This window comes from Egretta garzetta, unplaced genomic scaffold (genome assembly GCF_000687185.1).
Source record: "Egretta garzetta isolate BGI_Z169 unplaced genomic scaffold, ASM68718v1 scaffold426, whole genome shotgun sequence".
In the NCBI taxonomy this organism is placed as follows: domain Eukaryota; kingdom Metazoa; phylum Chordata; class Aves; order Pelecaniformes; family Ardeidae; genus Egretta; species Egretta garzetta.
The window spans coordinates 407732-434193 of NW_009259977.1; the positions used below are offsets into that span (position 1 = coordinate 407732).

Below are 26462 nucleotides of genomic sequence, written 5' to 3' on the forward strand. Positions count from 1 at the left end.
CAGGGAGAAGTGGTAAGTAAGCCCACACATGAATAACATTTAATTAAAGCAATTCTGTGGGTAGGTAGGTGGGTGTGGGGGAAAGCTGAAAAGACAGGTGTGTGGGAGAGGAATGGAAACCTGAGAGTATAAACAGGATTTGAAAAAAATATTTTCAGGGTTGGGTTGGGGGGCAGTAAGCCACTAAGCCATCCTTAACTGCGACCCACATGTAGTCATGCAGGAGAGTAAATTTAGCTCATGTGTAACCCTGGGCAAAGACTGTCACATGAACAGAAATTCAGTCTTACAATTTCAGGAAGAAGAGATGAAGCCAATGCAAATGCTCTTCATAGCTTTTAACCACAAACCTTGTTCGTTTTCCATCTACCTGTGCTACCTGACCATTCTGACCTCTCCAATGGAGAGCCAATTTCTTGCAAGCAAGGACCTAAGGATGTTGCTGGTTAGCCAGGAAGTTACAAACATATTCTCCTCGTGCCATTGCACAAAGTACTCCAGGCAATATACAAGTTTATAAAGCAATTCCAAAGAGCTGGTGAAGGGAGGAGTCCACACCTTCTGATCAAGTTGCAAACCATTAACTACCATTTGCATGCCAATTACAGGACAATGGAAAACATCATTAGTCTTACCTAACCTAGCACAGGTGCTCCTGTATTTAGTGAAAATGAGAGCTAATTTTCACCAAAAAAAAAAAAAAAACCCCCCCCCCCCCCCCCATAAGGATCGATTTTAATTACATGTTGTAATGTGGCAGCAGATATGCAGAAGGTCAAATACAAAGTAAGTCATAATTAGCTATTTCATCATACCAAGATCCCCTTTGAAATTTATGCTTAGTTTATTCAGCAAAATGTGCAACAAATGTCTTTCTCAGTACATCAGAACCTGAAGCACAGCCAAAGCATTGGGATGCCACAGCTACTTTGACTGCATAGAGAGAAGAAAAGGTCAATAATGTAAAAGAATTGGTATGGAGAAGTAAAGAACCCAAGAGACAATACAAGGGCACAGGAAAACTCAAAACCCCAATATTGTTAACTCTTTCAGGGCCAAGCAGGAATAAAATCTTAAATAGTTCAGTTGGCCAATTAAACTTGGCACATCAGAAATTAATTGGCAATGCCTTTTAGAGAAGGTTTTTCAAGTTGGGTTTATGACTTGGCTATGACTCTTGTTGACAATGTGATTGAAAAGATCTCTGCAATGTTTTGTGTGTTAAGTCTGCCTTAGAGTTGGCTGGAATTACCTGCTCAAGGGATCTCAAAACTGTTAGTCTGCCCCACAGTGAACATTCAGAGGGGTATTCAATAGCATTCAGCTAACTTACTTGAGCAAGCATGAGATGATCGAGCATGATTGCTCTCTTTATCCCTTTTGGGTGGGGATTTTTTTGGTTTTGAGGAGGAGCTTCAACTTTACCAATTTCAAGCATTCAAAAAGCATGAGAGGAAGTTAAAATCACAATAATAATTTTTTTTGTCTTCTGTTTCAATATCACTTTTGCAATCCCTTCTTGCTATAAGAATCAAAATAAAAAAGAAGCTGAGGTGACACCTAGATTACAAGGATCAGCTACTGAGATTTCAGAAGAACCCAAGGCGTGTTGATAGGCATTCAGTGGCACAATTAGCTGGCAGTGTAACAGCTACTCTCCTCACACCACATACCCACTCACAGAATGACAAGTACGTTCTGGGAGCAAAGCCCAAGTTAACTTAGCAACACAGGAAAAAAAGGTGGCTATCTTCTCACCAAGCAAAACAACTAAGTATACAAACAGGCGCTCTATAAACGTTATCGTAAGAACCAGTAGATTAAGGTTCTGTGTATCTGTGAGAAGAATCTATTTCAGAGCATGCACTGACACATAACAGCTCCGAAAGTGAGCAACATGTTCCTGCTCTTCTTTAGCATAAGCAAAGAAATACACATGGGGCACAGTTACAAAGTTTACACACAGGGCTCTCAGCAAGGAAGCCTCTTAGAAGTAAAAAAGCCTATGATCACAAGTCATTACGGTGCCTTGCCAAACTAGCACAGCATTATATTATCTATTTGGGATGTCAGTTTTGATCTCCTAGCTATAGAACAGGAACTGGACCAGGATGCTTGCTTCTGCAGCTCTGAAGAACTCAGGGTCTTGAAACAAGCTCCTTGAAATATTTTTTCAAGTAACATTTGGGACCAAATACAATAGGTAGTATAACTGAAATAGCATACCATGCTGATGCAATAGCCTGCACCAGCAGGGTATGATTTAGATGAATACACATGGCTGTAACAATTGTCAAAGTATTATCAACTATCTAGCATACTGGTGGAAAACATCTATAGACGAAAATACGGAATTGAAATAGAATAAAAACTGGGTCATTGATAGCAGTTGGGGAAAAAAATATCCATGGGGAAACCTGACTTGCAAGACAGACACTTCATGGTGAAAAGCTCCTAGCTCCTCTGCAGGGGGAGCACAGTCCTCTGAGTGCCACTATTTAGAGAAATGATTGCCATGGTTATCTGCATTGTAATTCTGCTCGGATGCTTTCCAGACAGAACTACACACAGAGGCAAGCCAGTCATGTTTTCTTCCCAAGCCCTAAGAGGCAGTTCCAGGACCCATGTTCCAGGTGCACTATGAGAACCTTCTAGGCAAAAGCAGAATATTCAGAGACAAGGAAAACACCAGCTGAGCTCACAGCACTGAGAAGTGTCCCACTCACTCTGCATATACTTGGTATGTTGGACTTCAAGGAAGTTTCCACCTCAAGGCTAACAAGCACAACCACAGTTACACAATGAACCAGCAAGTTAGAAAGAACTTTATTTTAAACATCTCTACTTCAGTGACATACTGTTGTAAGAACAATTGATGAACACCTCTAAACCAAGTAGGATATAGTCCACTGTTTAATATGGAATTTTTTTAACAGCTAATGTATCCCACACCTCCAGGAAATGGACAGACCAGGAATAAAATAGTAGGAGAGAAGAAGAATGAAGCATGAGGGAGAAAAGAAGGGGGGGGAGGGGGGGGAGTCACTTACACCAATAACTTAATAAGGAACAGAGAAGGAGAAAGAGCTAATAAAAAATATAAATATGCTGCAGAGAATTGCAGTAACAGTCTACCCACCTGCAGGCTTAGACAATGCACTAAAGCACTTTACTATAAATGCTTGCTACTGTCATTTTTCTTACCCAAATTAAAACGTGCAACAAAGAAATCAGTACCAAAAGAAAAAAAACCCACCCAAACAAACCAAAAATCAAGAAAGGCTGTATATCCTTCTCTTCCCCAAAACAACCAAGTTCAACATGGTAAATAATTTTTCAGTCCAGAGTATCACTAAGCCTTCCCAAATCCTTAGATGAACAGATGGCTTTAGATGAAAAAAGAATGCACAAACCTGGACATAATTTACATGAAGAAAAGAAACCATCAAATTCACGAACCATTATGTCTCAAAGAACATACAAAATTTCACGGTAAAGCAGGGCAAGTGCACATCTATTATCCAATATATAAATTATTTTCACACAGAAGAGTATCAAGTTCAGTGGATGCTACAGGAGGAATTTTGGTAGTAACCAAGCTGAGATTTAGTCATAACAGAGGAGTTATGTGAAAAACACCTCATAATCTTCAATGATCGCAAGACAACCCACACCTCTGCACTACATGTCTTCTACAGGACTTCAACAGCACTGCATCCACTAATGCCATGCTGAGTTTTGATTCAGAGCCACCTCAGACAGAAAAGCACTATGCACAGAATCACCAACACTCCTCCAGGTAAGTCCCTTGAGGACTCCTGTCCAAACGCACAAATTATCAAGGCTTTTCAGCTTTTGAAATGTGCGTTAAGTCACAGTCAAAGGCAGAAAGACTGTACAATGACCTCAAATTTTCTCTAATGCAAGTAGAATTTAGAGAATATTTTTTTAAACACACACACAACACACACAGCATAGTTACAAACTCAGTTTTTACCAAACCATGATATTTACTTCCGTTATTAGTATAATACACTTAGAATAGGAAACACTAGAGAAACCACATTTACTTCATTATTACCTGCCTCCTTGCACATGCCCAGTTAATGCCCGTTGTATTTACATACTCATCTCCCACTGACATCCACAGAAGTCACGCACAAAAACCACAGGCAAAAATTGAACAAGTTTTACTCTTGGAACTATATATGTACAATATGTTTGCATATATATATATGAACACAGGTAAAAGGTGATTTTGTATTTCATAAAATGAACAAATGTCTTACTTAAAAATCTTTTAAAATATTCAACTATTTAACATAACACTCAAACCCACTCCACAAAATTGTCAGACATGTCACTTTTACCATAACTTTGTAACATACTTATCACTGATCTGTCCTTCTTGAAAGTAATTTGCTATTTTTTTTAATGCCTAAAAGTGCATTTGACACTATGCAACTCCAAAAGTCTACCAGCACTTAAGTGACCCAGTACTGGAGGAGTATTGATTATGCATATACTCAGATGGACTACCTTAATTAAAGTTAGACAAACATATTGATCCAAAAAGATGAAAACCACATTATTCAGAGAAGACTCAAAGTAACTTTTGACAGTATTTTATTACCTACAGATTATTTTCTATTATTTCAGCTAAATCATCTTGTCTTTAAACATTCACTTCCCTTTCATCCTGTATATTTTCTGTTTCATAGCATCAAAATACAAAGTCAGCAATCCCTATACGTACAAGCTAAGCACCTCTTATGACCCATACTTACCCTAACACAATACTATTTTACACTACTTTATCAAAATAATACATTAGAAGTTTTCACTAGGAAATACACTATTTAGAAGTACAAAAGCATTTCTAATCCCACATCTTCACTGCTAAATAAATGCTCATTAAATTATATTTGAATTAGTTAAGTAAAATCTTATCAACATTGGAAAATTCCATACTCCTTAATTGCAATTTTCAAAGTGCTTGTTAGGCAATTCAAGCAAAAGCAAGCAAGAAAACTTTCTTTCTTAACTGAAAAGAACTTCAGAATTAAACTGAGAGAGTAATGTAAAGAAAATGGCATGTTTTTTGACAGGGGTTTTTGCCCAGCCAGTAGATGCCAGTTGGAAGTCCACAGAAAGTCAGTGCTACAAATAACAAGATACCCAGAGCATTATATTCAGATATTATGTGTGCTCCATGGAGAAGCTCAAGATGTGAAAGGGTTCTTACAATGTTTTGTTATAAAAAGTAATCCAAGAGGAAAAAAAGAATCCCTTAATACCAAGTTCTCAACAAAATATTTTAGTTTCAATCAAAGAAAAGCATACATTCTCTTCTGATCAGATTTGTCTGCTTTCATAGCATGTAGAAAATACCATATATTCTGTAAGGCTGTATTAATTAATGCCCCACACCAACTCGAAGTCGGTTTAAAGCCCTGTCTTTTTGGCATGGTAGTACTTTATACCCATTTTAAAACGCTCTGAATGACCAAAGACAGCACTGGGAACCTCTACTAGAGCCTCTAGATTCCAATCATATGGAAATCAAGTCTACAGACTTCCTATATTGATAGCACTCTACTGTGCACAAAATTGAAAACCTGGAATAAAACTGATGATCGGAATCTTGTTCAATTTGCAGCAAATGGGGATACTGACAAAGGTTCCAGAAGTTGCATGGAACTTTTTTAGTTTTATCTTTATTACTTATATCTTTATTGGGGTTTAGGTTGCACTAGAGCCTATGTGAGTTCTAGCTTCAGTGTATGATTCTTTAAGACAAAAAGAAAGAAACTGAGACACAAAAAGAAAGCCAGGGTATGTGTCTAGCGTGGATTAAGTCCTTCATGGATGAGGTTAAGTCACTTCTGGTAGTAGTTCTACAAATTAGGTAATTGCCCTGCAGTTTATTAGCTTCATATTTTAAAATGTTAAGATCCATTTTTAGTGGTATATCCAGCTTCACATGTACATGAATATACATGTGCATAAGAAAATTGAAAAATTGGTCTTGCGTCCAATAGCTTGTCTAATCTACATGAATCACAATAGTATTCCATGAATGATTGATCAATTGATTATTCTTCTTTTACATGCATATAATACAACTTACTGAAAGCAAGCTATGTAAAAATACTGGAATCTACCAAACAAATGCCATTATGTCCCCACATCAATTCCACTTAAAATTACAGAGCCCTGGGAGTAGCTGTAAGGGACTCTGGAGCGCAGGTAGTTTTTTCATCAATCCTCTCGGTCAAAGGGAAGGGGGTTGAAAGGGCCAGTTGAACCTGGCAAATCAACAAATGGTTACAGACTGATACCACAGACAGGGGTTCGGCTTCTTAGACCATGGGACTCACTTTGAGAAACTTGGTCTACTGGGAGCTGATGGGGTCCATCTGTCAAGGGAAGGGGAAGAGCATCTTCGGTCACAGGCTTGCTAAGCTGGTGGAGAGCTTTAAACTAAAGTTGCTGGTGGAGGGGAACCTCAATCCATCCTAGTCCTACCAGTTTGATGCCAGTGCCAACAATAGATGCCCAGAGCCTGGAGAAGGACCACAGGTCAGCAGGAGAGCGCCTAAAGAGCAGCACAAAGGAATTCCAGCCACTCTAGCCAGTAAGTCATAGAATCATCTAGGTTGGAAAAGACCTTTAAGATCACCAAGAGCAACCGTTAACCTAACACTGCCATCCCACCACTAAACCATGTCCCTAAGCACCTCATCTACCTGTCTTTTAAATACCTCCAGGGGTGGGGACTTGACCACCTCCCTGGGCAGCCCGTTCCAGAGCCTGACAACCCCTTCTGTGAAGAAATTTTTCCTAATGTCTAACACAACCCCAGTTCCCTCAGCCGCTCCTCATAACACTTGTGATCCAGACCCCTCACCAGCTTGGTTGCTCTCCTCTGGACATGTTCCAGTAATGCAACATCTTTCTTGGATACTGAACCTCACCAGCACCGAGTACAGGGGCACGATCACTTCCCTACTCCTGGTGGCCACACTATTCCTTATACAAGCCAGGATGCCATTGGCCGCCTCGGCCACCTGGGCACACTGCTGGCTCATATTCAGCTGGCTGTCAACCAGTATCCCCAGGTCTTTTTCTGCCAGACAGCTTTCCAGCCACTCTTCCCCAAGCCTGTAGTGTTGCCTGGGGTTGTTGAGACCAAAGTGCAGGACCTGGCACTTGGCCTTGTTGAACCTCATACAGTTGGCCTCGGCCCATTGATCCAGCCTGTCCAGGTCCCTCTGCAGAGCCCTTGAGCAGATCGACACTCCCACCCAGTTTGGAGTCATCTGCACACTCAATCCCCTCATCCAGGTTGTTGATAAAGATATTAAGTCAGCTACATTGGGGGCCCAACTTAAATGCCTCTATGCGAAAGCATGTAGCATGAGGAATAAACAAAAGGAGTTAGAGACATGCACGCCTGCAGGGCTATGATCTTCTTGGCATCACAGAGACATGGTAAGATGGCTCCTATGACTGGAGTATTGGAATGGAAGGATACAAGCTCTTTAGGAAGGATAGGCAGGGGACACAAGGAGGGGGTGTCACCCTCTGTGTCAATGACCGGCTGGAGTGTCTGGAGCTCTGCCTGGTGTTGGATAAGGAGCTGACCAAGAGCTTATGGATCAGGATTAAAGGGAGGGCAGGGACAGGTGAAATTATAGTAGGGGTCTGCTATAGGCCACCAGACCAGGAGGACCAAGCAGATAAGGCCCCTTATAGACAGACAGGAGCAGCCTCATGTTCACAAGCTCTGGTCCTCATGGGGGACTTCAACCACCCCAATATCTGTTGGGGCCCCCAGCATAAGAGGGTCATGGGCCTGTTGGAGTGAGTCCAGAGGAGGGACACAAAGATGATCAGAGGGCTGGAACACCTCTCCTATGAAGACAGGCTGAGAGAGTTAGGGTATTTCAGCCTGGAGAAGAGAAGACTCCAGGGAGACCTTACAGCAGCCTTCCAGTACCTAAAAGGGGCCTACAAGAAAGATGGAAAGAGACTTTTTATAAGTTCATGTAGGGATAGGACAAGGGGTAATGGCTTTAAACTGAAAGAGGGTAGACTGAGATTAGAGATATGGAAGACATTCTTCAAGTTGAGGGTGGTGAGGCATTGGAACAGGCTGCACAGAGAAGTTGTGGATGCCCCATCCTGGAAGTGTTCAAGGCCAGGTTGGATGGGGCTTTGAAGCAACCTGGTCTAATGGAACGTGTCCCTGCCCATGGCAGGACAGGTTGGAACCAGATGATCTTAAAGGTCCCTTCTGTCCCAAACCACTCTACGATCCTATGATTCCGTGATCCTTTAAGACTGGAAACCAACTACTCAGAAAGCTAGCAGGAACTGGAAAGAAACATAAAAATGATTGGGGGCTGGAGCACCTCTCCTATGAGGACAGGCTGAGGGAGTTGGGCTTGTTCAGCCTGGAGAAGAGAAGGCTGCGGGGAGACCTGATTGCGGCCTTTCAGTACCTAAAGGGGGCCTATAGGAAAGACGGAGAAAATCTTTTTAGTAGGGCCAGCAGTGACAAGACAAGGGGTAATGGTTTTAAACTAAACCAGGGTAGGTTTAGACTAGATATAAGGAAGAAATTATTTACAATGAGGGTGGCGAAACACTGGAACAGGTTGCCCAGAGAGGGGGTGGAGGCCCCATCCCTGGAAACATTCAAGGCCAGGTTGGACGGGGCTCTGAGCAGCCTGATCTAGTTAGCGGTGTCCCTGTTCCTGCAGGGGGGGTTGGACTAGATGACCTCTAGGGGTCCCTTCCAACCCAAAACATTCTATGATTCTATGATTCTATAATTTTTTTTCCTTCAACAATTAAGACCACATGGAGTTACAATGTTGACACAGTGCTACTGAAGCTCTATTTCATAATAAAAACACATATTATTAAACCTACAGAGAGATGTACACATCTGGACCCTCATAATATTACAAAGCCCATTTCAAGTCTGCATGTACTTATTTCTAATGTCTCTTCAACATGTTAAGTGCAATGCTAATGAGACACAGCATAACAGATTTTAGATCTAGGTACCCATAATTAAATTGTGCAAACAATATTTGACTGTACGTTTGTAAAACTAACTTGTGAGCAATGTATTAAATGTCAAGGCTACTTTGAACAATGTAGATCTATGTAAACTTGTATTTTCAATGTGTTGTTCTCCAGGGAGGGGTAGTATCCACAACTTTCAAGATCACACTGCAATTTAGAAAAAATATCCTTTTAAAAATCAAAACAAAACTTTCTGAAAAATACGCTGAAGTCAAAAGTAAGGAAATCTAATTATTTATAAACAACATGGGAGCTACTTCAGAAAGTTATGCACATTCCTAAGAAAGGAAACAGGAAAGTAAGAAAAGGATCCATAATAAAAAGAGCAAATAACTATACTATATTCCCCAAATACAAAAGGTTAGTGGAATTGAAGTGTTACTCTTCAGAGAATGGAATTTCACTCCAAGTGGAACCAGAAGGGAGAAAGTGTAAAATGTAAGTTGGATAGTAGGAAGGCAAAAAGGAAATAAGGAGGGCAGATAGCAAAGGATACAAAAATAAATAACAATAAAGGCTATTAGTATATCAGAAGCAGGAAACTTTCAAGGGAATCATTGGATTTGCTAGAGCTGGGGTTGAATAGAGCACTTGAAAAAGATAAGGGTATTGCAGACAATCCAAATTATTTCTTTTCATCAGCCTTTGCCATGGAGGATGTTGGAAAAATGCATACCTGACTTTTCTGATAAAGAGACTAACACTTCAAACTGAAAAATCAAGAAGGGGTGAGGATACACAATAAATTTAAAGCAATAAATGACACGGGATGAGCTCCTGTCCCGCTCGCACCGACAGGTGTTTTACCATTGATTCTAGCGCTGACAGTCTTTTACTTCAGAACTGAATGGCAAACAGACCAACAGTTTCAAAGTATGAAAAGGCTGAGCCAGGCATCACACTGTTCAATGTGCAGCAATGGTCAAAAGAGCAAGCAAAATAGTAGAATATAAAAAGAATGAGACAGGGACAGTAGAAAAAGACTATTTTTAGTCAATATCCAATCTCTTCTGGAGCATCTGTTCAGCTTAGGGTTCCTACTCTAAACCAATGACAGTGGCATATGACAGGAGTTTGACAACAATCAAAAATGATTATGGAAGAAAATTTTAAAAGCTGGAAAGAACCAGGAATTTAACTTGGTATAGAGATGAATAAGAGGAGACACTGTAGAGCTGCAAAGAATACTATGAGATACAGACAAATAGGATGCTCTTCTACTTAAACTTTCTCACACTAGTAGAGCAAAGGGCTAATCAGGGCAATAAAAAGTTACCAAGTCAAAAATAAAAGGACTGAAACATTTTACTGCATAAACCACAAAACTGTGTAATTAATTCACAAGGACACCTCCATGACAATAGCAAGAAATATCCTTTTGTGCTTTTGCTATTGCTTTTCTTGCTTGTTCACACCCATATAAAGAAATTAGTGACATGGCAATAAACATAAATCTTCAGAACAACCCATTTAAGGGAACATGCTTTCCCTTTCCTCTTGCCCTAACGCATGAAACTTTTCAGGTTGGATATATGCCAGGGGAGGAAGGGGAGGTAAGATGAGGTATGGAGCAGGGTTGCGGCAAGGATGAGGACAGCTAGTAGAGATGTTTCAAGTGCATACAGTTGCTGTCTGTTCTGTGCTAGATCCTACACCTGTAACGCGGGTGGTTGATAGCTCAGAAATCTGCCAGCTGTTGGCACTGGACATACTGGGTCCTAATCTAGAATTAAGATAGAAACAGTAAACTATCAATGTGTGAAATCTGTGACTTAAATTACAAGGTAGGGCCATCCAAGGAGTCTCTTGCATAATTCAGGACACCTCAGAACTTCATATATAAATCAAATAGAAGGAAAAAGTCTATCATTTCTGCTCTGTTGAGCACAGATCCACACACAACTTTGGTAACAGCTGCACAAAGAAGCTCTCTAGAAAATACAGTATTACTGACATGCTCTTCACAATACTCATTCACACAATTCCACCAGTAATTTCAATACAGTATTATTCAATAAACACTTCTACAAAAAAATACTTACAAGTGTCAAAAATACAGAGTTCATCAAAAATAACAAAATTAGTCTGGTTTGGTTTAGGTTTGGGTTTTTTTTCCAAATGAATGCTTACAAATACTTTGCAATGTTTTTCCATATTGGACTCAGTCAAACTTCATTTTATGATTCATGAGCTTGCTATTAATCATTTTGTCTGCCTAACACTGTAGAAAAGGAAACTACAGATTCTACAAAGCTCCCACACTAAGAGGTTCCAAAAGCAGTGAAATTACATTCACCAATTTCAATGGTAAACTCTGACAGACTTTCGACCTTGAAATGGCGAGTAATCTTAACACAAATGAAGTGCAAAACCGTTAAGTGTAAGGTAAGAATAAATGCTATCAATAAATATGCATGTAACTTGAAACATACTGCTTCAGAAATAGCTGAAACCTTGACTTACTGTGGCTGTGCCGGAGACAGTTTGTGCATTTGTGTCAGCTGCACTCTGTTCAGAGTGTGTCTGAGCAGGAGGGTACATGTTTAACGTGTGCTCTGGAACAGTGGTTTGGCCTGTGTAGTCTGGAGCTGGATGAGGATGTGGGGCTGTGTATTCTGCAGGGATACCATTCTGAGGTGGAGCAAACTGGGCTGAGGCATAAGGCTGTGCCATTGTGTCAGGAGGTGCTGTAGCTTCCTGATTACCCTGTAAAAATCAAAGAAGAAAAAAGGAAGAAGAAATGTGGAGTGAGATAAAATAAGCGATGATCCTGCACATGTAACACAGAAAGCGATGGTAGTATTCTGCTAAGATTGCTGGCCTGAAAAGGGCACAATGTTTGTTTCTTGAGGAGAAAATTTCTTATCTGAATTAAATCCATTTTGCTAACCCTATTAAATCTTATTATAATTAGACAAACAAATCTGCTGTTCCCGTGTAATTGTAGACTATTCTTTAACTGGGGAAGGTCAGTGAAGTCTACCTGAACTAACGCCTCAACTCAGACAACAAAGAGGGACAAAGCTCAGTTTATTCCAAAGGCTACTGAGCACAATTGCTAATACAGAGCTCTGATAAGGGCAGCCCATAGCCTGTGATCCATTCTGACTTTCCATTTGCAGAACACAATCCATGCAACTTGCACACAGAGCGGAACTGGCGTGCGTACTGTTAACATAAACATTTACTGAGAATATTTATATGAAATAATGCTCTATGAGATATCCAGAAATACTTTGAGGCACACTGTATTGAGCAACTGCATGCACAAATGCAAAAAAATAATTAGATCAAATCAAAATATTAAACATTTGAATCTAAAAATGCATCAACACAAAATCTTAAGTTAACACAAAAGAAAAATTCTATGTTGTAGGCTGTCAAAAGAAATAGATTTAAGAACCTTAAAGGCTTTAAATTTGAAGACAATATTATTTCATTTCCATATTACAGTAAGCCTACACAATTAAAAACAAATGCTCTCCTCTCTTTATAGATAGATCCATCTTTATGTTTGATATAATAAAGGATAGTCCAGCATGTTAATTTATCAGTTAGACACTTCTAACTAAATGGTCTGCTCATACCAAATATTAGGAATTCTAGGGAAGGAAATGTACAGAACAATCTTTTAGAACCTATATAAAAAATGCCCAAAACATGATGCCACAGGTGACACAGGATTGGAGACCATTGATACAGGGACGATCCCAAACTCAGATGAGCTGATTTACAAGATAAAATTATCCCTCTAAATATCAAGTAATGTAAAAATGAATATTTGAGTAAAATTTTAATTAGTTTTTAAAATACTCTGTCATTTTCCCATCAAAGCATGCACAAGTACCTGCACAGGACTATTGTAGGGATTTTGCTTATTTGTACTCCTCAGTCTTTGATTTCCTAATTTCAAAATAGGCTGGATGAATAAAAGACATCCTTTTGCACTTTCGTACTTAAGGACATTTCCAGCCTATTTCAACTAATTCAGACATCAGTTCTCTGACCTGAAGTGGTCCTAAACTCAAGAGCTTTTAAGGATTTGCAAAATCACAGCACAGGAATAAGCCTTGGTACATGGCAGGCTTAGAAGGGAAAATTAAATTTTCCTTTGTAAAGGACATTCAGTGTCTCCTAAAAAATTAAAACTTTATATCAGCAATCAAACCCTCCCTAATTTTAATCCCATCTTTGCTACTATTTTAGTGTATGGCCTTGAACAAGTAGTTTACATTGCTTCATTCAGCCACCTTTAAAATGAAAACAGTGGCATTTACCTACTTCACAGGGTTAAGTCAGTACGTTTCATTTGCATACATCTACAATCATTCCAAGGTTATTGCTACACTGAAACTTGCCCTGTTTAAATGTCAGTGGACGTTAAAAACTCTTCTAAATGTATACTTATACCCTCTTATATTAAAACAGCAAGGTCCCTTTCTTATTTCTTTTACCTACTATTTTCACTATTAAAAAAAATCCAGATGAAGTAAAAACCAGCAATGACTGGATTACACTAGAGACATTTATTAAATGTTTAAGAAGTATTTTGAAAATTTGTGCGGGAGGCAGGGGACCATACATTTTTTAATCAACTGTTTCAGGAAGGGCTTCAGCAAGCAGTAAGAATGAACAACAGCAAATCAAACTTCTGCCTATAATAAGTGTTTTCACTGTGCTGGCTTTGAAAACAGTAGCTGGTTGCTGCTGGTCCTCAAGCTATTCCTTCATGTCAGATGCTAAACATGGCATTAGAGTCAGCAGCTGTTAAAAAAGAACAATAATGGCAACAAAGGGACCAAGGGCTAATGTCCAGGTGCATTTGATCTAAAGGTTTTTATACTACCTTGAGTCCTAAACCAGATGTTGCTGAGACCCCCACTGTTTCTCATTAACATTGAAAGCAGTTCCATGAGACCCTAATTAATATTCAAAGCATTCACACTTAGTGCTAATTACAGATAATATTTAATTAAGAGGGCTGAACTTTTATATTATTTTCACCAGCAAGTCCAAACGATTAACTTTTTAGATTTATCATAAAATGGCAAACTGCACTGGCAATTTCAGCACCTTCACATTGCTGAGCCTCCTCTGCCTCTTTCATTAGACTTGCTAAGCTGAGATCTGTACTGCTTGCTTAGAACCGAGACCCCATCAGTAAGTAAACAACGAAAGGTCAGGGGTTTTTCTTAGAATTGGTGTGTAGTGTAGCCTTTCCTAGCCTTTAAAATTAGTGTGAATTTATGATTCACACATAATTCAATAGACACAGTGTTACAATGTAGTAGAAAAGCATGTACGCATAAACATGTTCTTTACTATTTATACGGGTATCAAGCCAACAGCTTATTGTTTAGAATATGAATTTGCATCAAGAACAATGCAGTGTCAGCTAACACACATTTGTTTATACATGCGGTTGATGGAAATCCCAGACTACACAAAAGTCAAATACCTTAGAATAGATTTTAAAGAACCAGAAATTCTTTAATCACCTAAAATGTCCCTTCATTGCACCCTTTAAAATACAGTGAACTAAAATGAATAAGGGAAATAATAGATCTAATTCATTAAGTTGAAAATATGAAATGGCCCTAAAAGCAACAGGAAATATTGGTCCTAAATGAGCCTATGAACTCAGGTATTAGAGTAATCTCAAAACTGCAGATGACAGTACACAGACATCGCTTAATACAACCTAGGCATGAGAGGCTAAACAGAAGTTGTCCTTTCAGGATCTGTTCCAAATATCTTTAAGATTAAATGACCCCTTAATGCTCACTTTGTGCATGGTTTTTAATAAAGTAGTTGTTGGCAACAGAAAGAAGAACAAAGGATGGCAGACAGTCAGGCTCTGCTAAATGTTCTGGCCTGAGTTTTAATGAAAACCACATTTCAACTGAAAAATATGCTTTACGTGGCAGTGTATAAAATCAAATTTATTGGTTTCTGGTTAAATGTTGAACTCTAAAGAACAAAAAAAGAAAGCATTCCAATGATGCAGGTAAGTGAAGTTGCTCCTATTCTATATATATTACTTTATTTGAAGAAAAGCTTAGAATTTAAAATGCTGCTAGTACCTCAGATATCAACATGCCTTTTCAGCATCTTCTGCTCTGAAAGGATTTCGTAATTAAGAAATGCATGAAAAGTGTCAAAACATAATAAAGCAAGCTTGCTATGTTTGTACACAAAAGACAGAGCACAGAAAACATTACTTATGCAGTGTTCCTTTTTAAAAACACATTTGCAGCATAAAAATGTATTCAATGAAAACCTTTCTGCTTGCCTGCATTTTAAAGTCTAACTAACAGTTTATTGTTTGTTTTACTCTATTTTCTGTTTGGTGCGTTTTGTTTCTTTGGCAAGAGATATTTCACATTTAGAGAAAGCCTCTCATACTGTAGTTAAATGAGCCAAACTGCATCATATCCTTAGGGCATGGAAACAAAGAAGAAAAATGCAACACTACTCGGTAAACCTGCTGGTTATAAGAACGGCTCAGTTAGATATATCAAGCACAGCAGAGATACATAATCACCGCTGTAGTTTGCCCTCCTTCAGACTTCAGCAACAAAACACGTATTAGATAGTCTTGCACGCAGTGGTGCAGCTGGTTATAAGAAATGCCCTGGCTTGACTAAAATCAAGAGTTTCAAGTGAAAATAAAAGTGAAAATACCTGCTGTACCATCCTGCTCCCTTTATTCTCCATAAACTTAGCAGCTGCTCTAGTCCCAGGCCATATAGCATCTGCCCAAAGCAAGCATCAATTATGGATGAGGGCGTGTGAGCAATGTAATGTGTGCATGAGTGTGGATGATAGGGGTGTTGAAGGAGGGGGAGCTAACGCAAGGCTTACTGACCTCCCTCTCAACATCTGACTGCTCCCAAAACCTAATCCAGATGGGACTCTTTCAGTTTGCTGGGCCTCGCCCCATCAATCACAGCAGGCCACTCCTCTGTCTCCTGCTACTAGTTATAGAGTGCACCACTGAGCAGATGATTACACACAGAAGAAGAAAAAACACAGCTTGACTATATTAATAGCTGTTTAAAAAACATTAGAAATGCTACTAGGTAAGTTGCCAGAAGCTGAACATTTCTGTTTTAAAATTAAGACAGCTGTATTCAAAGTTACAACCCACCCTAAACTTCCAGTGCTTTGGCTTTTTGATAGCTATGATGTACAGTAACATGTGTGCATTTCTATGTGATTAATTCGTCCTACATGTGGTAGAGTTAATACCAGTAAGATTTCTATCTTAAAATTGCTGAACTCCACAAGTAAAACCATCAATATTGAAGTAGCCTGGTTTAGATTAAATGTCCTTCCATACAAATGAAATATTGTTTCCTTTTTTGTTTCATTTCATGACATCCTTCTGGCTTAGCAGGGGAAATATTTCAGAAATGCTTCCACAGTTTAGTTCTGTGAGGCACTTTAAGCAACTTACTGCTTCGCTATTAAAGGAACTTTCCTAGATGCTCTGGAGGTAGTTTAAAAGTGATTAAATGTCTAATTAAATTATATAATAAAGAAAAAACCCCAAGCTTCAGAAGATACAGACAGACCCAAAGAATACATACTTATTGCCACTCTGTTGCAGACTGCCTACAGACACAAGAATTCTGAAACAGAGCAGACATGTAGCATGGGAATTATTCTTACCAATGTTCAAATTCTAAGGGATGGGCAGAACAGTAGATTAACATCCATCAATTCATCATTAAACTTATATTCTAGCTGAAATATATTGGATTTCTTTAAAGTGGCAGTGTAATTCTTCTAGATTTGTTGCTGGCACTCCCCAATTAATGATAATAAAAGCAGCCACTTAAAATTTTTCAGAAGGAATCAGACATGCAACCACACTGGACCAATAATCACAACTGACGGACTGCGAGCTTTCTCTGTTGTAGCTTAATTATCTAACCAGGCCACTTGATTCAGATCATTTGCCTCTGCAATGATACAAAATGGATTCTCCAGCCACCTCTCTTTTGGAAGGTTCAGTACAGAGCCAAATTCAGATTTCATTTAAAAAACAACCTCATTCCAAAAGAAGTATATCCTTAAAAGTAAGAAAGATAATGCAAAATAAATTTTTTTTCAGAGATCATAGGGAAAAAATGTAACAGTAAGTAAGCAAAAGAGAATTTCTTTACTACCTTTGCAAGAAAGCACCATTTCTTTACTCACTTACAGAGAAACATTTACTTTTGGTCCTCTTCACGTATAACATAGTACATTCCAGTAGAAGTCTGTGCTCCTGCTACTGCTACATATACATTTGAAAATGAAGTGTTCACTTTGTTTCAGTGCCTGAAGTGTGGAACAGACTAACTAATGAAACAGCACTACACCCTGCAAAGTAGGAAGGTTATATGCATTTACCTATAACTAACAGAAGGCAGCAAACTACTTACAAAAACTAAGTCATAGTCTGAATTCCTGCCTGCATTCAAGACCACATAGTATTATGGATGTGTAGATACATATGAAGAAAGCATTCCCTCTGACACCTTCATTCTTTCCAGTTGTCACTGTTGAAACTTTCTACTACTTCTGTGACGCTGTGATTTATTGCACTAGCTTTCCTTGTCCTAAATGACAATTCTTTCTCCTGCTATTTCCAATGTCACACTGATTTGTTTTCCTTCCACATTACCACTGAAAACTTTCTTTTTTTTTTTAACTTAAGTTTTCTGCCTGTCCCTCACTTTCTCCAACTCTGACTCTTAGGTATTTTATAGGGGTCTTTTCTACTGGAGCTCGACATTCTGTTCCATCAATCAATATCTTCCTTTTTTTAAATACATGGAAAGATTTTTACATCACATTTTGAAAACACGAGTCTCCAAAATTGCCTGAAGACCCATATAGCAAGAAAATCTGAGCTATCTGTGTATCTACAGTTCATTTTCACAATGAGAATAGATTCTTACAACATTTCAAAAGAACGGTATAAGAGGGGCACAAGTCAATATGGGAAAGTACACCTAATCTTATTTTACACCTTTACTAGAGCACACTGAAGAAGATGATGCAGCATCCTTATACCCAACTAGAAGAATAACAAAAAAAAAAAAAAAAAAAAAAAAAAGAATTGGATTGGATTGTCAGCATACAAGGTGCCTAAAAAGCTGCCTGGCATGCTGGCATTTACAGAGAGTAGCAGTAAACATTTAGACATCTGACTGTCAGTCAGCTATGAATGCCATCCCTCGGGCATCATGACCAGGTCCAAAACTGTTGAACATCTTCATAAAAGGCTTGTATGAATTGTAAGAATGCAAGTTCATACATGACAGCAAATGGGGGGAGCTTGGAAAGCTAAGAGGAATGGGCTGACAAGAACCTGATCAAAATCCTGCTCTTGGGACAATATAACCCCGTGCACTGGTACAGGCTGTGGAGTGACTGGTGAGGGAGCAGCTCTGCAGAAAAGGATCTGAGAGTCCTGGTGAAGAGTAAGCCAAGTATGAATCAGCAGTCTACCTTTGAGGCAATAAGGGCAAATGGCGTGGTGGGCTACATTAGCAAAAGAATAGTCAGCGGGTGGAGGAAAGAGATAATTCCTCCCTGCACAGCACTTGTGAGACAGCAGCTGGAACAGTGTGTCCCGTCTGGAGTCCCCCGGGACAGGAGATATATTTGCAAACTGGAGAGTCCAGTGGTGGGTTGCTAAGACAGATGGAGGGCTAGAGCTGTCTTAGACACATGAGGAGAGGCTGAGGGAGCTGTACTAGCACAACCTGCAGAAGAGGGCTAACAGACAACTTACCTGCATCTTCTCCAACTTAATGGACAGTTACAGAGACAGAACCAGACCTTTCTCAGACGTACACAGTGAAAGAACAAGAAGCAACAGTCAAAAATTGCAGAAAGATAAATTCTACTTGGCTAAAAAGAATAAAATAATGAATATGAGGGAAGTAAGGAACACACAGCTCAGAGGGGTTGTGGCATCTCGGAGACTTTCAAAACTCAACTGAACAAGTCCCTGAGCAACCTTATATGTGTAGTTACCCCTGATTTAAAAAGGAGGTTGGGATTAGATGGTCTCTGAAGTTCCCTTCCAACCTAAATTCTTCTATGATTAGATGTGGTTTCAACAGTAGTAGAATAGCTTCAAAATGGATTTCATACTTTTATCCTATTTGATGACTTTCCTCATAAAGGATTTACTGACAAGGAAGAGACTAGCTACAAGTTCTAGTCTGCTTTCTCTTCTCAAGAAATGGTATCTCAATGCTTTGAGATGGTTTTGGAATGTTTTCTTAGAAAAATATATTTATATTTGCTTAATCCACAGCCAAAGCAGTAATTAAGTGGCAATCACTATAGTGCATGCAAGACAAGAATAGTTTCACAAACAATGAAAATTAACGTTGTGAACTATGATATATCTTAATTTTCTGCCAATTGTTACCGTTTTCATCATATGTAGAAGAACATTTCCTTGACAGCTACATCTCCACAGAAAGGAGTATTTTTCTCTGCCTTCTGCATCACCTCTAAAACAATAACTAATGTAAGCTTTCTAATTTTATCTGAATTTTTTCTACTGAAATGAAATTTTATTCTATTTCATGTATGTATTTATTGAAAATCACTGCCACCTTCTAAAGATGAATTGTAGTAAAGCTAATATATCCATTTTCTTATTTTTCAGTATCTAAGGAAGTGGTTGAAAATATATTATTTTTTTACTGCAATACTGATTGAAGATATGGGATTTTTAAAGCTGGATCAGTTCCCAAATCAGTTCACAAGCAATTGTGACAAGAGAAGTGAGAGGTTAGTGCACTAAAGAAACAATCAATGGGAGTTGAAGAAAGAGCACAAAGCAGCAGACATATGTTATTCTGTATTGACGTAAAAGATTTTCTACTGAAAAACCATTTCTTAATAATCTTAAATCTTCAATTTGCAAGAATGAAGGCAACGTAGACCAAGTGGTAAATTACAGGCCTTTACAGGAAACTGTAAAAATATCAGTCTCTGAGCTACTGCAACTGATGATGTGCATTAGAGGAAAGAAACATGCAGTGCAACCACGTAGCCTGTCTGCAACGCAAGCAGTATTGGGCCTTCTTTTATACTACAAAAATATTATTCATAGCTCAGACAGTGGGAACAGCAGAGATGCATTGGCAAGACTATTTTACTAGGATGTATTAGTGATTCTGAGAAGTCAGATGTACTAGCCCAGGTGACAAACCACGATTACGTAGCAAGACTATGTCTGGTCTTGACACAACCCTGTATCATGCCTGGTAAGCCTTTCTTCTAGACTCCACTGACACCATTCCTACCTTGTAACTTACAAAAAAACATTAATATATCCAGAATTTGAGTCAAAAAACTTCTCTAAATGCCATCTTATTGGTAAAGGATTGAGTATTACAAAAGATTAGAGTCTACAGAGGGGAACTGAACAGCAATCAAATCCAGTTCAGTTGTATGGTTTTCAACAGCTAGGTAATTTCTAGAACTCTGAGAAATTCTTGTAACATAGCTAACATAATTAATTTAAGATTTATTGTAAGTAGAATTCAACATCTCAATTTCAATTTACTCCAAAAAACCTAACTGAATTTCTCAGGAGATTGGGATTGGATACAGCTGTGGTTTTTAAAAGTGTCTAAATTGGGCAATTTAATCTAGTTGAGGTTAATAGTTACATAAAGTTATTCCCAATTTACAGATGCTGCCTCATCCAGAGTATATGAAACGAACTGCTTTTTCAGATGGTTTCCTAGTGGACATACCACAAAATCTAGTGATGTATTTACCAGCTTTGTTAGCCATAGGAAGTGGTAAACTTACAGTCACGTGCAGAGACAACATGTTTGAAGGCCATTTGTTCTGGAGAAACCATATCACAGTTTCACGTGTACCTAATTAGTTATTTTTCATGTACAAACAAATTATTTTATACTTAAAAAATACAAAGCAGAAAGAGCAATGTGTGTCACAAGTATTACACACAGAGAACCCAGAAAACAGAAGTGTAAATAAACAGGCACAGTGTTTTCACCATTCAGTCTCGCAGACTGGTCTCCTTCACAAAAGCACCACTGAAGTTACTGCATCAAAATGCAGCTTGCCCCAGGTATTCAGATTTGTAGTAAACCAAGGCTACAGAGACAGAGCAACGTTACACAAGAAGACCGAAGGGCAGCTGCAGTTATTTGAGTGCAAACTGGCACGCCATCTCTTTGAACTGAACACTTTGAATGACCTCTTTTAACCAGGGACACAATCTTTCACTGATGAGCTATGATTTAGCCTCAGAAAAGAAAGGAGACATTTCTCTTCATAATCCCTCATGCTGAACCATTTTCTAAGGCAGTACCACAATAACTACAGTTCATCCATTACATGTGAAACAGGTCCAAGTTTCAGTATCACAAATGGGAGGATCATTACTTGACTCTACTGAAATAAAACAAGGAACACAGTCAGCTATTAAGTGAAATGAGAATGTAATGCCATAAGCTGTTTTAAGCAGCAAAGCTGACTGAAGATCACACCTCCTTTATTTGTGTGCAAACATCAAAGTATACAGGGCTGCTTTATAAGCCAGTTGACTTGAACTAGCCAGGTTAAGCCATAATGATTACTGTAAAACTGTCCCAAATGAACTAGTGAGAGTCATTTTGGTTTACTTTGTTTAAACCAAGTAAATTTAAGAATTTGATTCACATGCTAAGCTCCATAAAGACAGTGACATGACTGAGTTTGAGAATTTGGAGGAAGTCAAGCAGCAGAGTTAGAAAATTGCACTTCAGGAAAAGAGACTTCAGCTTATCCAGGGAATTGTTAGGAATCCCTGAGGCCCTGGAGAGATCATGGAGTATGTCCTTTTGGAATCCATTTCCAAGCACACGAAGGAGACCCTAGGTAGTTTGAAATGATCAACATGGATTTTTCAGGGGAAAATAGTGCTTGATCAACCTGGTTGCCTTCAAAAGCAAAAACAACTGGCTACATGGACAAAGTTAAAGCACAAGATACAATCTACCATGACTTCAACAAAGCTTTTAATGCTGTCTCCCACAGCATTTCCAGTTGAGAGCTGAGGAAGGAAGGGCTGGACTGTCAGACAGGTTGAAAATTGGCTGGACTGTCAGGCCCTAAGATCAATGGCTTAATGTCTGGCTCATGTTGAATAGCTTAGGGTCAATATGGGTTCACATTGTCCAACAACTTGGAGAATGACAGAGAGTACATCCTCAGCAACTTTGGACATAACACTAAACTATGGAGCCTCAAACCAAGGGACACCTTGATAAACCTGAAAACTGGACAACCAGAATCCTTACGTGGCTGAATGTGGAAAAGTGCAAAGTTCTGCACTGTGGGCATCATGGATTAACAGCTTGAGGGAATGAAGTTCATTGCACATTCACTGAACCCTTTCAGTTTTAGTCTGTACATAATAAAGCTATTAAATCAGAGAAGTGTAATCTATATTAAATAGTAAGTGCCTTGTTATTTACCCTTAGAAGCGGACTGTTCATAGGCTATAAATCTTTTAAATTGCAAATGAGATTCTATAATTTCCTTTTTTCCCCCCACAAAAAAACCCCAACTTTATCTGTGTATTGTTCATGAGATCCTATGCAATAATGCCCAAATATATGTGGAAGTTCCATATATTTTGCATTTTACCTGTATCTTTTCAGCAGGCAGAATTTTTGGTTTTATATGCCCAATGTCAATATTTTGAACAAATTTGGCAGGATAATTATGAGTTTGATATATTCACAAATAGTACTTTTCAGTTCCAAGAGACAAGAATTGTGACCTTCACACCCATAAACTTTTGATTAAAATGAAGTTATTTCAACAAAGCTAAATATAGTTTTATAGGCAAGAAATTTACCATTCTGCTGTTTATAGACTTTAAATTTTCAGAAAAAAAAAAAAAAGAATCTAGAAATGACCTATTTTACCACTGCTTTCAGTGGCCATTTCCCATCTCTGTTTAATTTTAAAATTTCCATCATTTTGTTATTTATGATGGAACATCAGGAACAACCTGAGCTGCAGTGGCCAACTAACAGAGAAATGCTATCGTGTTTAACACCAGTTAAAGCAGCATTCATTTTTTTGGCACTGAAATGAAATGATGGAACATGAGCTCTGATGTTATTTACTTCTAAGATTAAAATGACTATCAAAATATCATTGGGCACAAGGAACAGACAGATTGACTTCCTGCCTCAGCTCGACTTTGCTGTGCTTGTTCATCACCAAGATAATGTGTGTACTTCAGTTAATGCTTATGTTAAGATGCTGTTATAGCACTAGCAAGTAACTGTTTACTCCAACAATGTTTGTTATTAGCAAACTAAGCAACAATACTGAAAGGTAGAGCTCTTCTCACCAGTGAGATAAAAATGACAAGAATATTTGCCTATGTAATGCAAAATGTATTTCTAAACACTGCTGAATGTCACAACTGGCTGAAAATAAAAAAAAAAAAATCTATTAATAGAATGCTACAATGAATTGGCAGTTATGAAGAAAATTAACAGAGTCCTTTAATGGTTCCTGTAGCATTGGAGAGACTTTCTCTGACTATACTGATAGGTAAGTTCTACTTTGTTAAATCCCTAAAAAACTTCTTTTACTATGGAAGGAATGGCCAATTTGTCATCGTATTTTAATTTGCCCATCTACAGGACAGGGACTGCTTTCAAAGCTGCAGAACTGTGTTGCTTCTCCCTGCACATCTCTAGAGATTTGTATTTTTCACTAGCCCTTCACAAGACTGAACATACACATATGATAGTAAATCTTGCTATAAAGCTGGCCTTTGTCATATGCCATGGGTGCTTAAACCTGGTAAACTTAAAAACCATTGCTTTGAACAACAAATTATTTTAAAATAATACAGATTGTAGGACTGGGTACAAATTATCTTTCTCAGTTTACAATTTTATTCAGTGCCTCTGTGTGTAAGGAAGGGAGGGCTGGTGGAAAGAAAGGTATTTCCAAAACTGAAACAGCATTAAGAAAAACTTTGGCATATTTACCAGAAGCATACAGCTAATTTACAACAACCATATCCAACAGCATTTGTGTTTATACAGCGCAGCCACATGTATAACAGCCACAGCATTCTAGAATTAGTGAAACCAAGCATCTACATAGACTATTTTGGGAGAGAAGAGTTATAACCTGAAAACTGCTTTTAAGCCACAAAGAGTGAACTGGCTGTCTTTTATACTAGAACACTAGATTAAATAAGGTATTGAATAGTATTGGAACAGTTTGTATTTGCTGAGTGTGCACCTAGCAAGATGGAGAATACAGCAAATGTGTTAGCATTCTAGCTGCAGAAGAAATTCAGATTAGATACTGCTACACAGAAATTGATAGCTAGTAGGTATTCAATCAAAAAAGTGTTTTTTCTTTTAAATATTACAATCACATGGCACAGTACATCACTTGTGTCAAGTTAAATTAAATCATATCAGCATACTTAAAGGAAAAAACCTGAATACCTACTCATATACCCATGCCAAGAGGGATTACATGAGACTTTATGAAGCCTTTTCCTTTTATTTAATATTCTGATATCTGTATAGAACAATTTTGATATGTATTATACCCTCAAACTAATCTATTCCGTTGTCTTTTTAATGCACACCCAGTATGCCTGAACTCATAGTTACAGTATAATGTGTACTGTCAATTACTTATGTTCTTCTGAAGTCTGCCTGTGTAAAAGGTAAGACGTTTTCCTTGAAGCAGCAATAACTATGAGTGTGTTGCTAATTTTCTTGAGAGTAAAGCAACATCATCTGCTTTCTACTAGTTAAGAGCACATTTAAAAAGGAACAATAATTTATGAGCTCACTAATGCCTACTGATTCTTGTCAGACTTAGTAGAATCAGGTATGTGAAGGACGGCGCTTAAGAAAAGGTCTCTGAGCAATGCAACACAAACTTGATAGGCTTTTACTGAAATGTGCTCTTTCTACATATGTTTAATGGCTTATGTCAATAACACTGTAAAATGATCACTATTTAATCCATCAGAAATAAATCAGCTTTCAGCTGCCAGAGACTAAATACAACAACAAAAGTGTAGAAACATTAATTTTATTCTGGGAAAGTAACCAAAACTGTTAAGTGGCACATATGTCAAGCATGCACTTGGGCAGACTCAGTCCACCTCAGAAGACATGAAGACTGTATGAATAGAATTTAGGCTCCAAAATAGGACTTAAAAGGCAGAATTCTACCTCTATAAATGTACCGAGTTTATTTTGCCAATCCTTTTAGTGAATTCTCCTCTCCTCCTTCAGATCCCAATTTAATTTTCCAGATCTTTTAAACCTCCCTCTGCCTGCCTCAGTCTTCTTCACATCCTCCTCCTTTATTACCTCCTCTGCATCCTCTTTCTACACCTACCTGATTCTCCCATTTAATATTTATTGCAACAACTGAGAGTACAGTAGATGCAAAATGCTATCTGACTGACGTGGTAACACAGTAACTATACATAAGCATGTACATGAAAAGCAACGGATGACCTTCATCTATACACCTTAACTTCCATGCATAATAGCTTACTTAATTGTGAACTCTTCTGAGCAGAAATCTGAGGCTACAGGACTAGTACAATTTAGAGATTTTTTTTTTTTTTTGCCTTATCCCATTTACTCTAGATACCATTGCAGCCAATCGATCCAGGATTTGGAGGATGAAAAGATGTTTTGGAATTTGACACAAGCATGGCACTTCCCATTTGTTCACCCTGATGAAGTAGTAAGTATATTAACCACCTTGTATGAATAACCACGAAAGGTTCACTGCTCGTCAACTGACTTCATGTAGTAACAAAAAGGTTCAATGTTTAAAATGGATTCTTAAATTATACAACTACTTCCACCGCCTACAGTTCTAAAGAATAGTAGAAGAAGAAAAAAAAAAACAACCAAAACCCAACAAAGCAGTGTCATGTACGCACACACTCATATACGTGTTCATGGTATCAAACTACGAACCAAATTCAATGAGGAGTTATGAAGGACAGTAAATTGATCTGAAAAATGTTGTTTGCTAATAAGGAATATAAAATAAATTTTTTCAAATTATTATTTTAACTTCATTTTAGTAACACAGATTGAACACCTGTTAAATAACCTAAACTCAAGACCTCTCACTCACTTCAGAAACAAACAATGACGTAAAGTATTCCCAGTTAAACAGAGAATATGACATTATTTCAAACAATATAAGCAGTACCCATTGTAAGTGTCTCTAGTGCTCTACACAGAAAAATGAAAGTGAGGGTGGAAGATACTGTGAACTTAAATCCTGATTTCCGTATG

General features: G+C 38.2%; 1 protein-coding gene across 5 annotated transcripts in view; it reads right to left on the minus strand.

Moving 5' to 3' along the window:
• The window catches only part of RBFOX1 (RNA binding fox-1 homolog 1), a 1334919-nt gene that overhangs the window by 137144 nt on the left and 1171313 nt on the right, over positions 1 to 26462 (minus strand). For 3 of the 5 annotated variants that reach the window (XM_035895926.1, XM_035895928.1, XM_035895927.1), the window contains one exon: positions 11563 to 11805. In XM_035895926.1, the coding sequence (XP_035751819.1) occupies positions 11563 to 11805 (243 nt within the window). Of the gene's footprint in view, positions 1 to 11562; positions 11806 to 26462 lie in introns of those variants that run through there. The other 2 variants (XM_035895929.1, XM_035895930.1) reach the window with 1 other exon arrangement.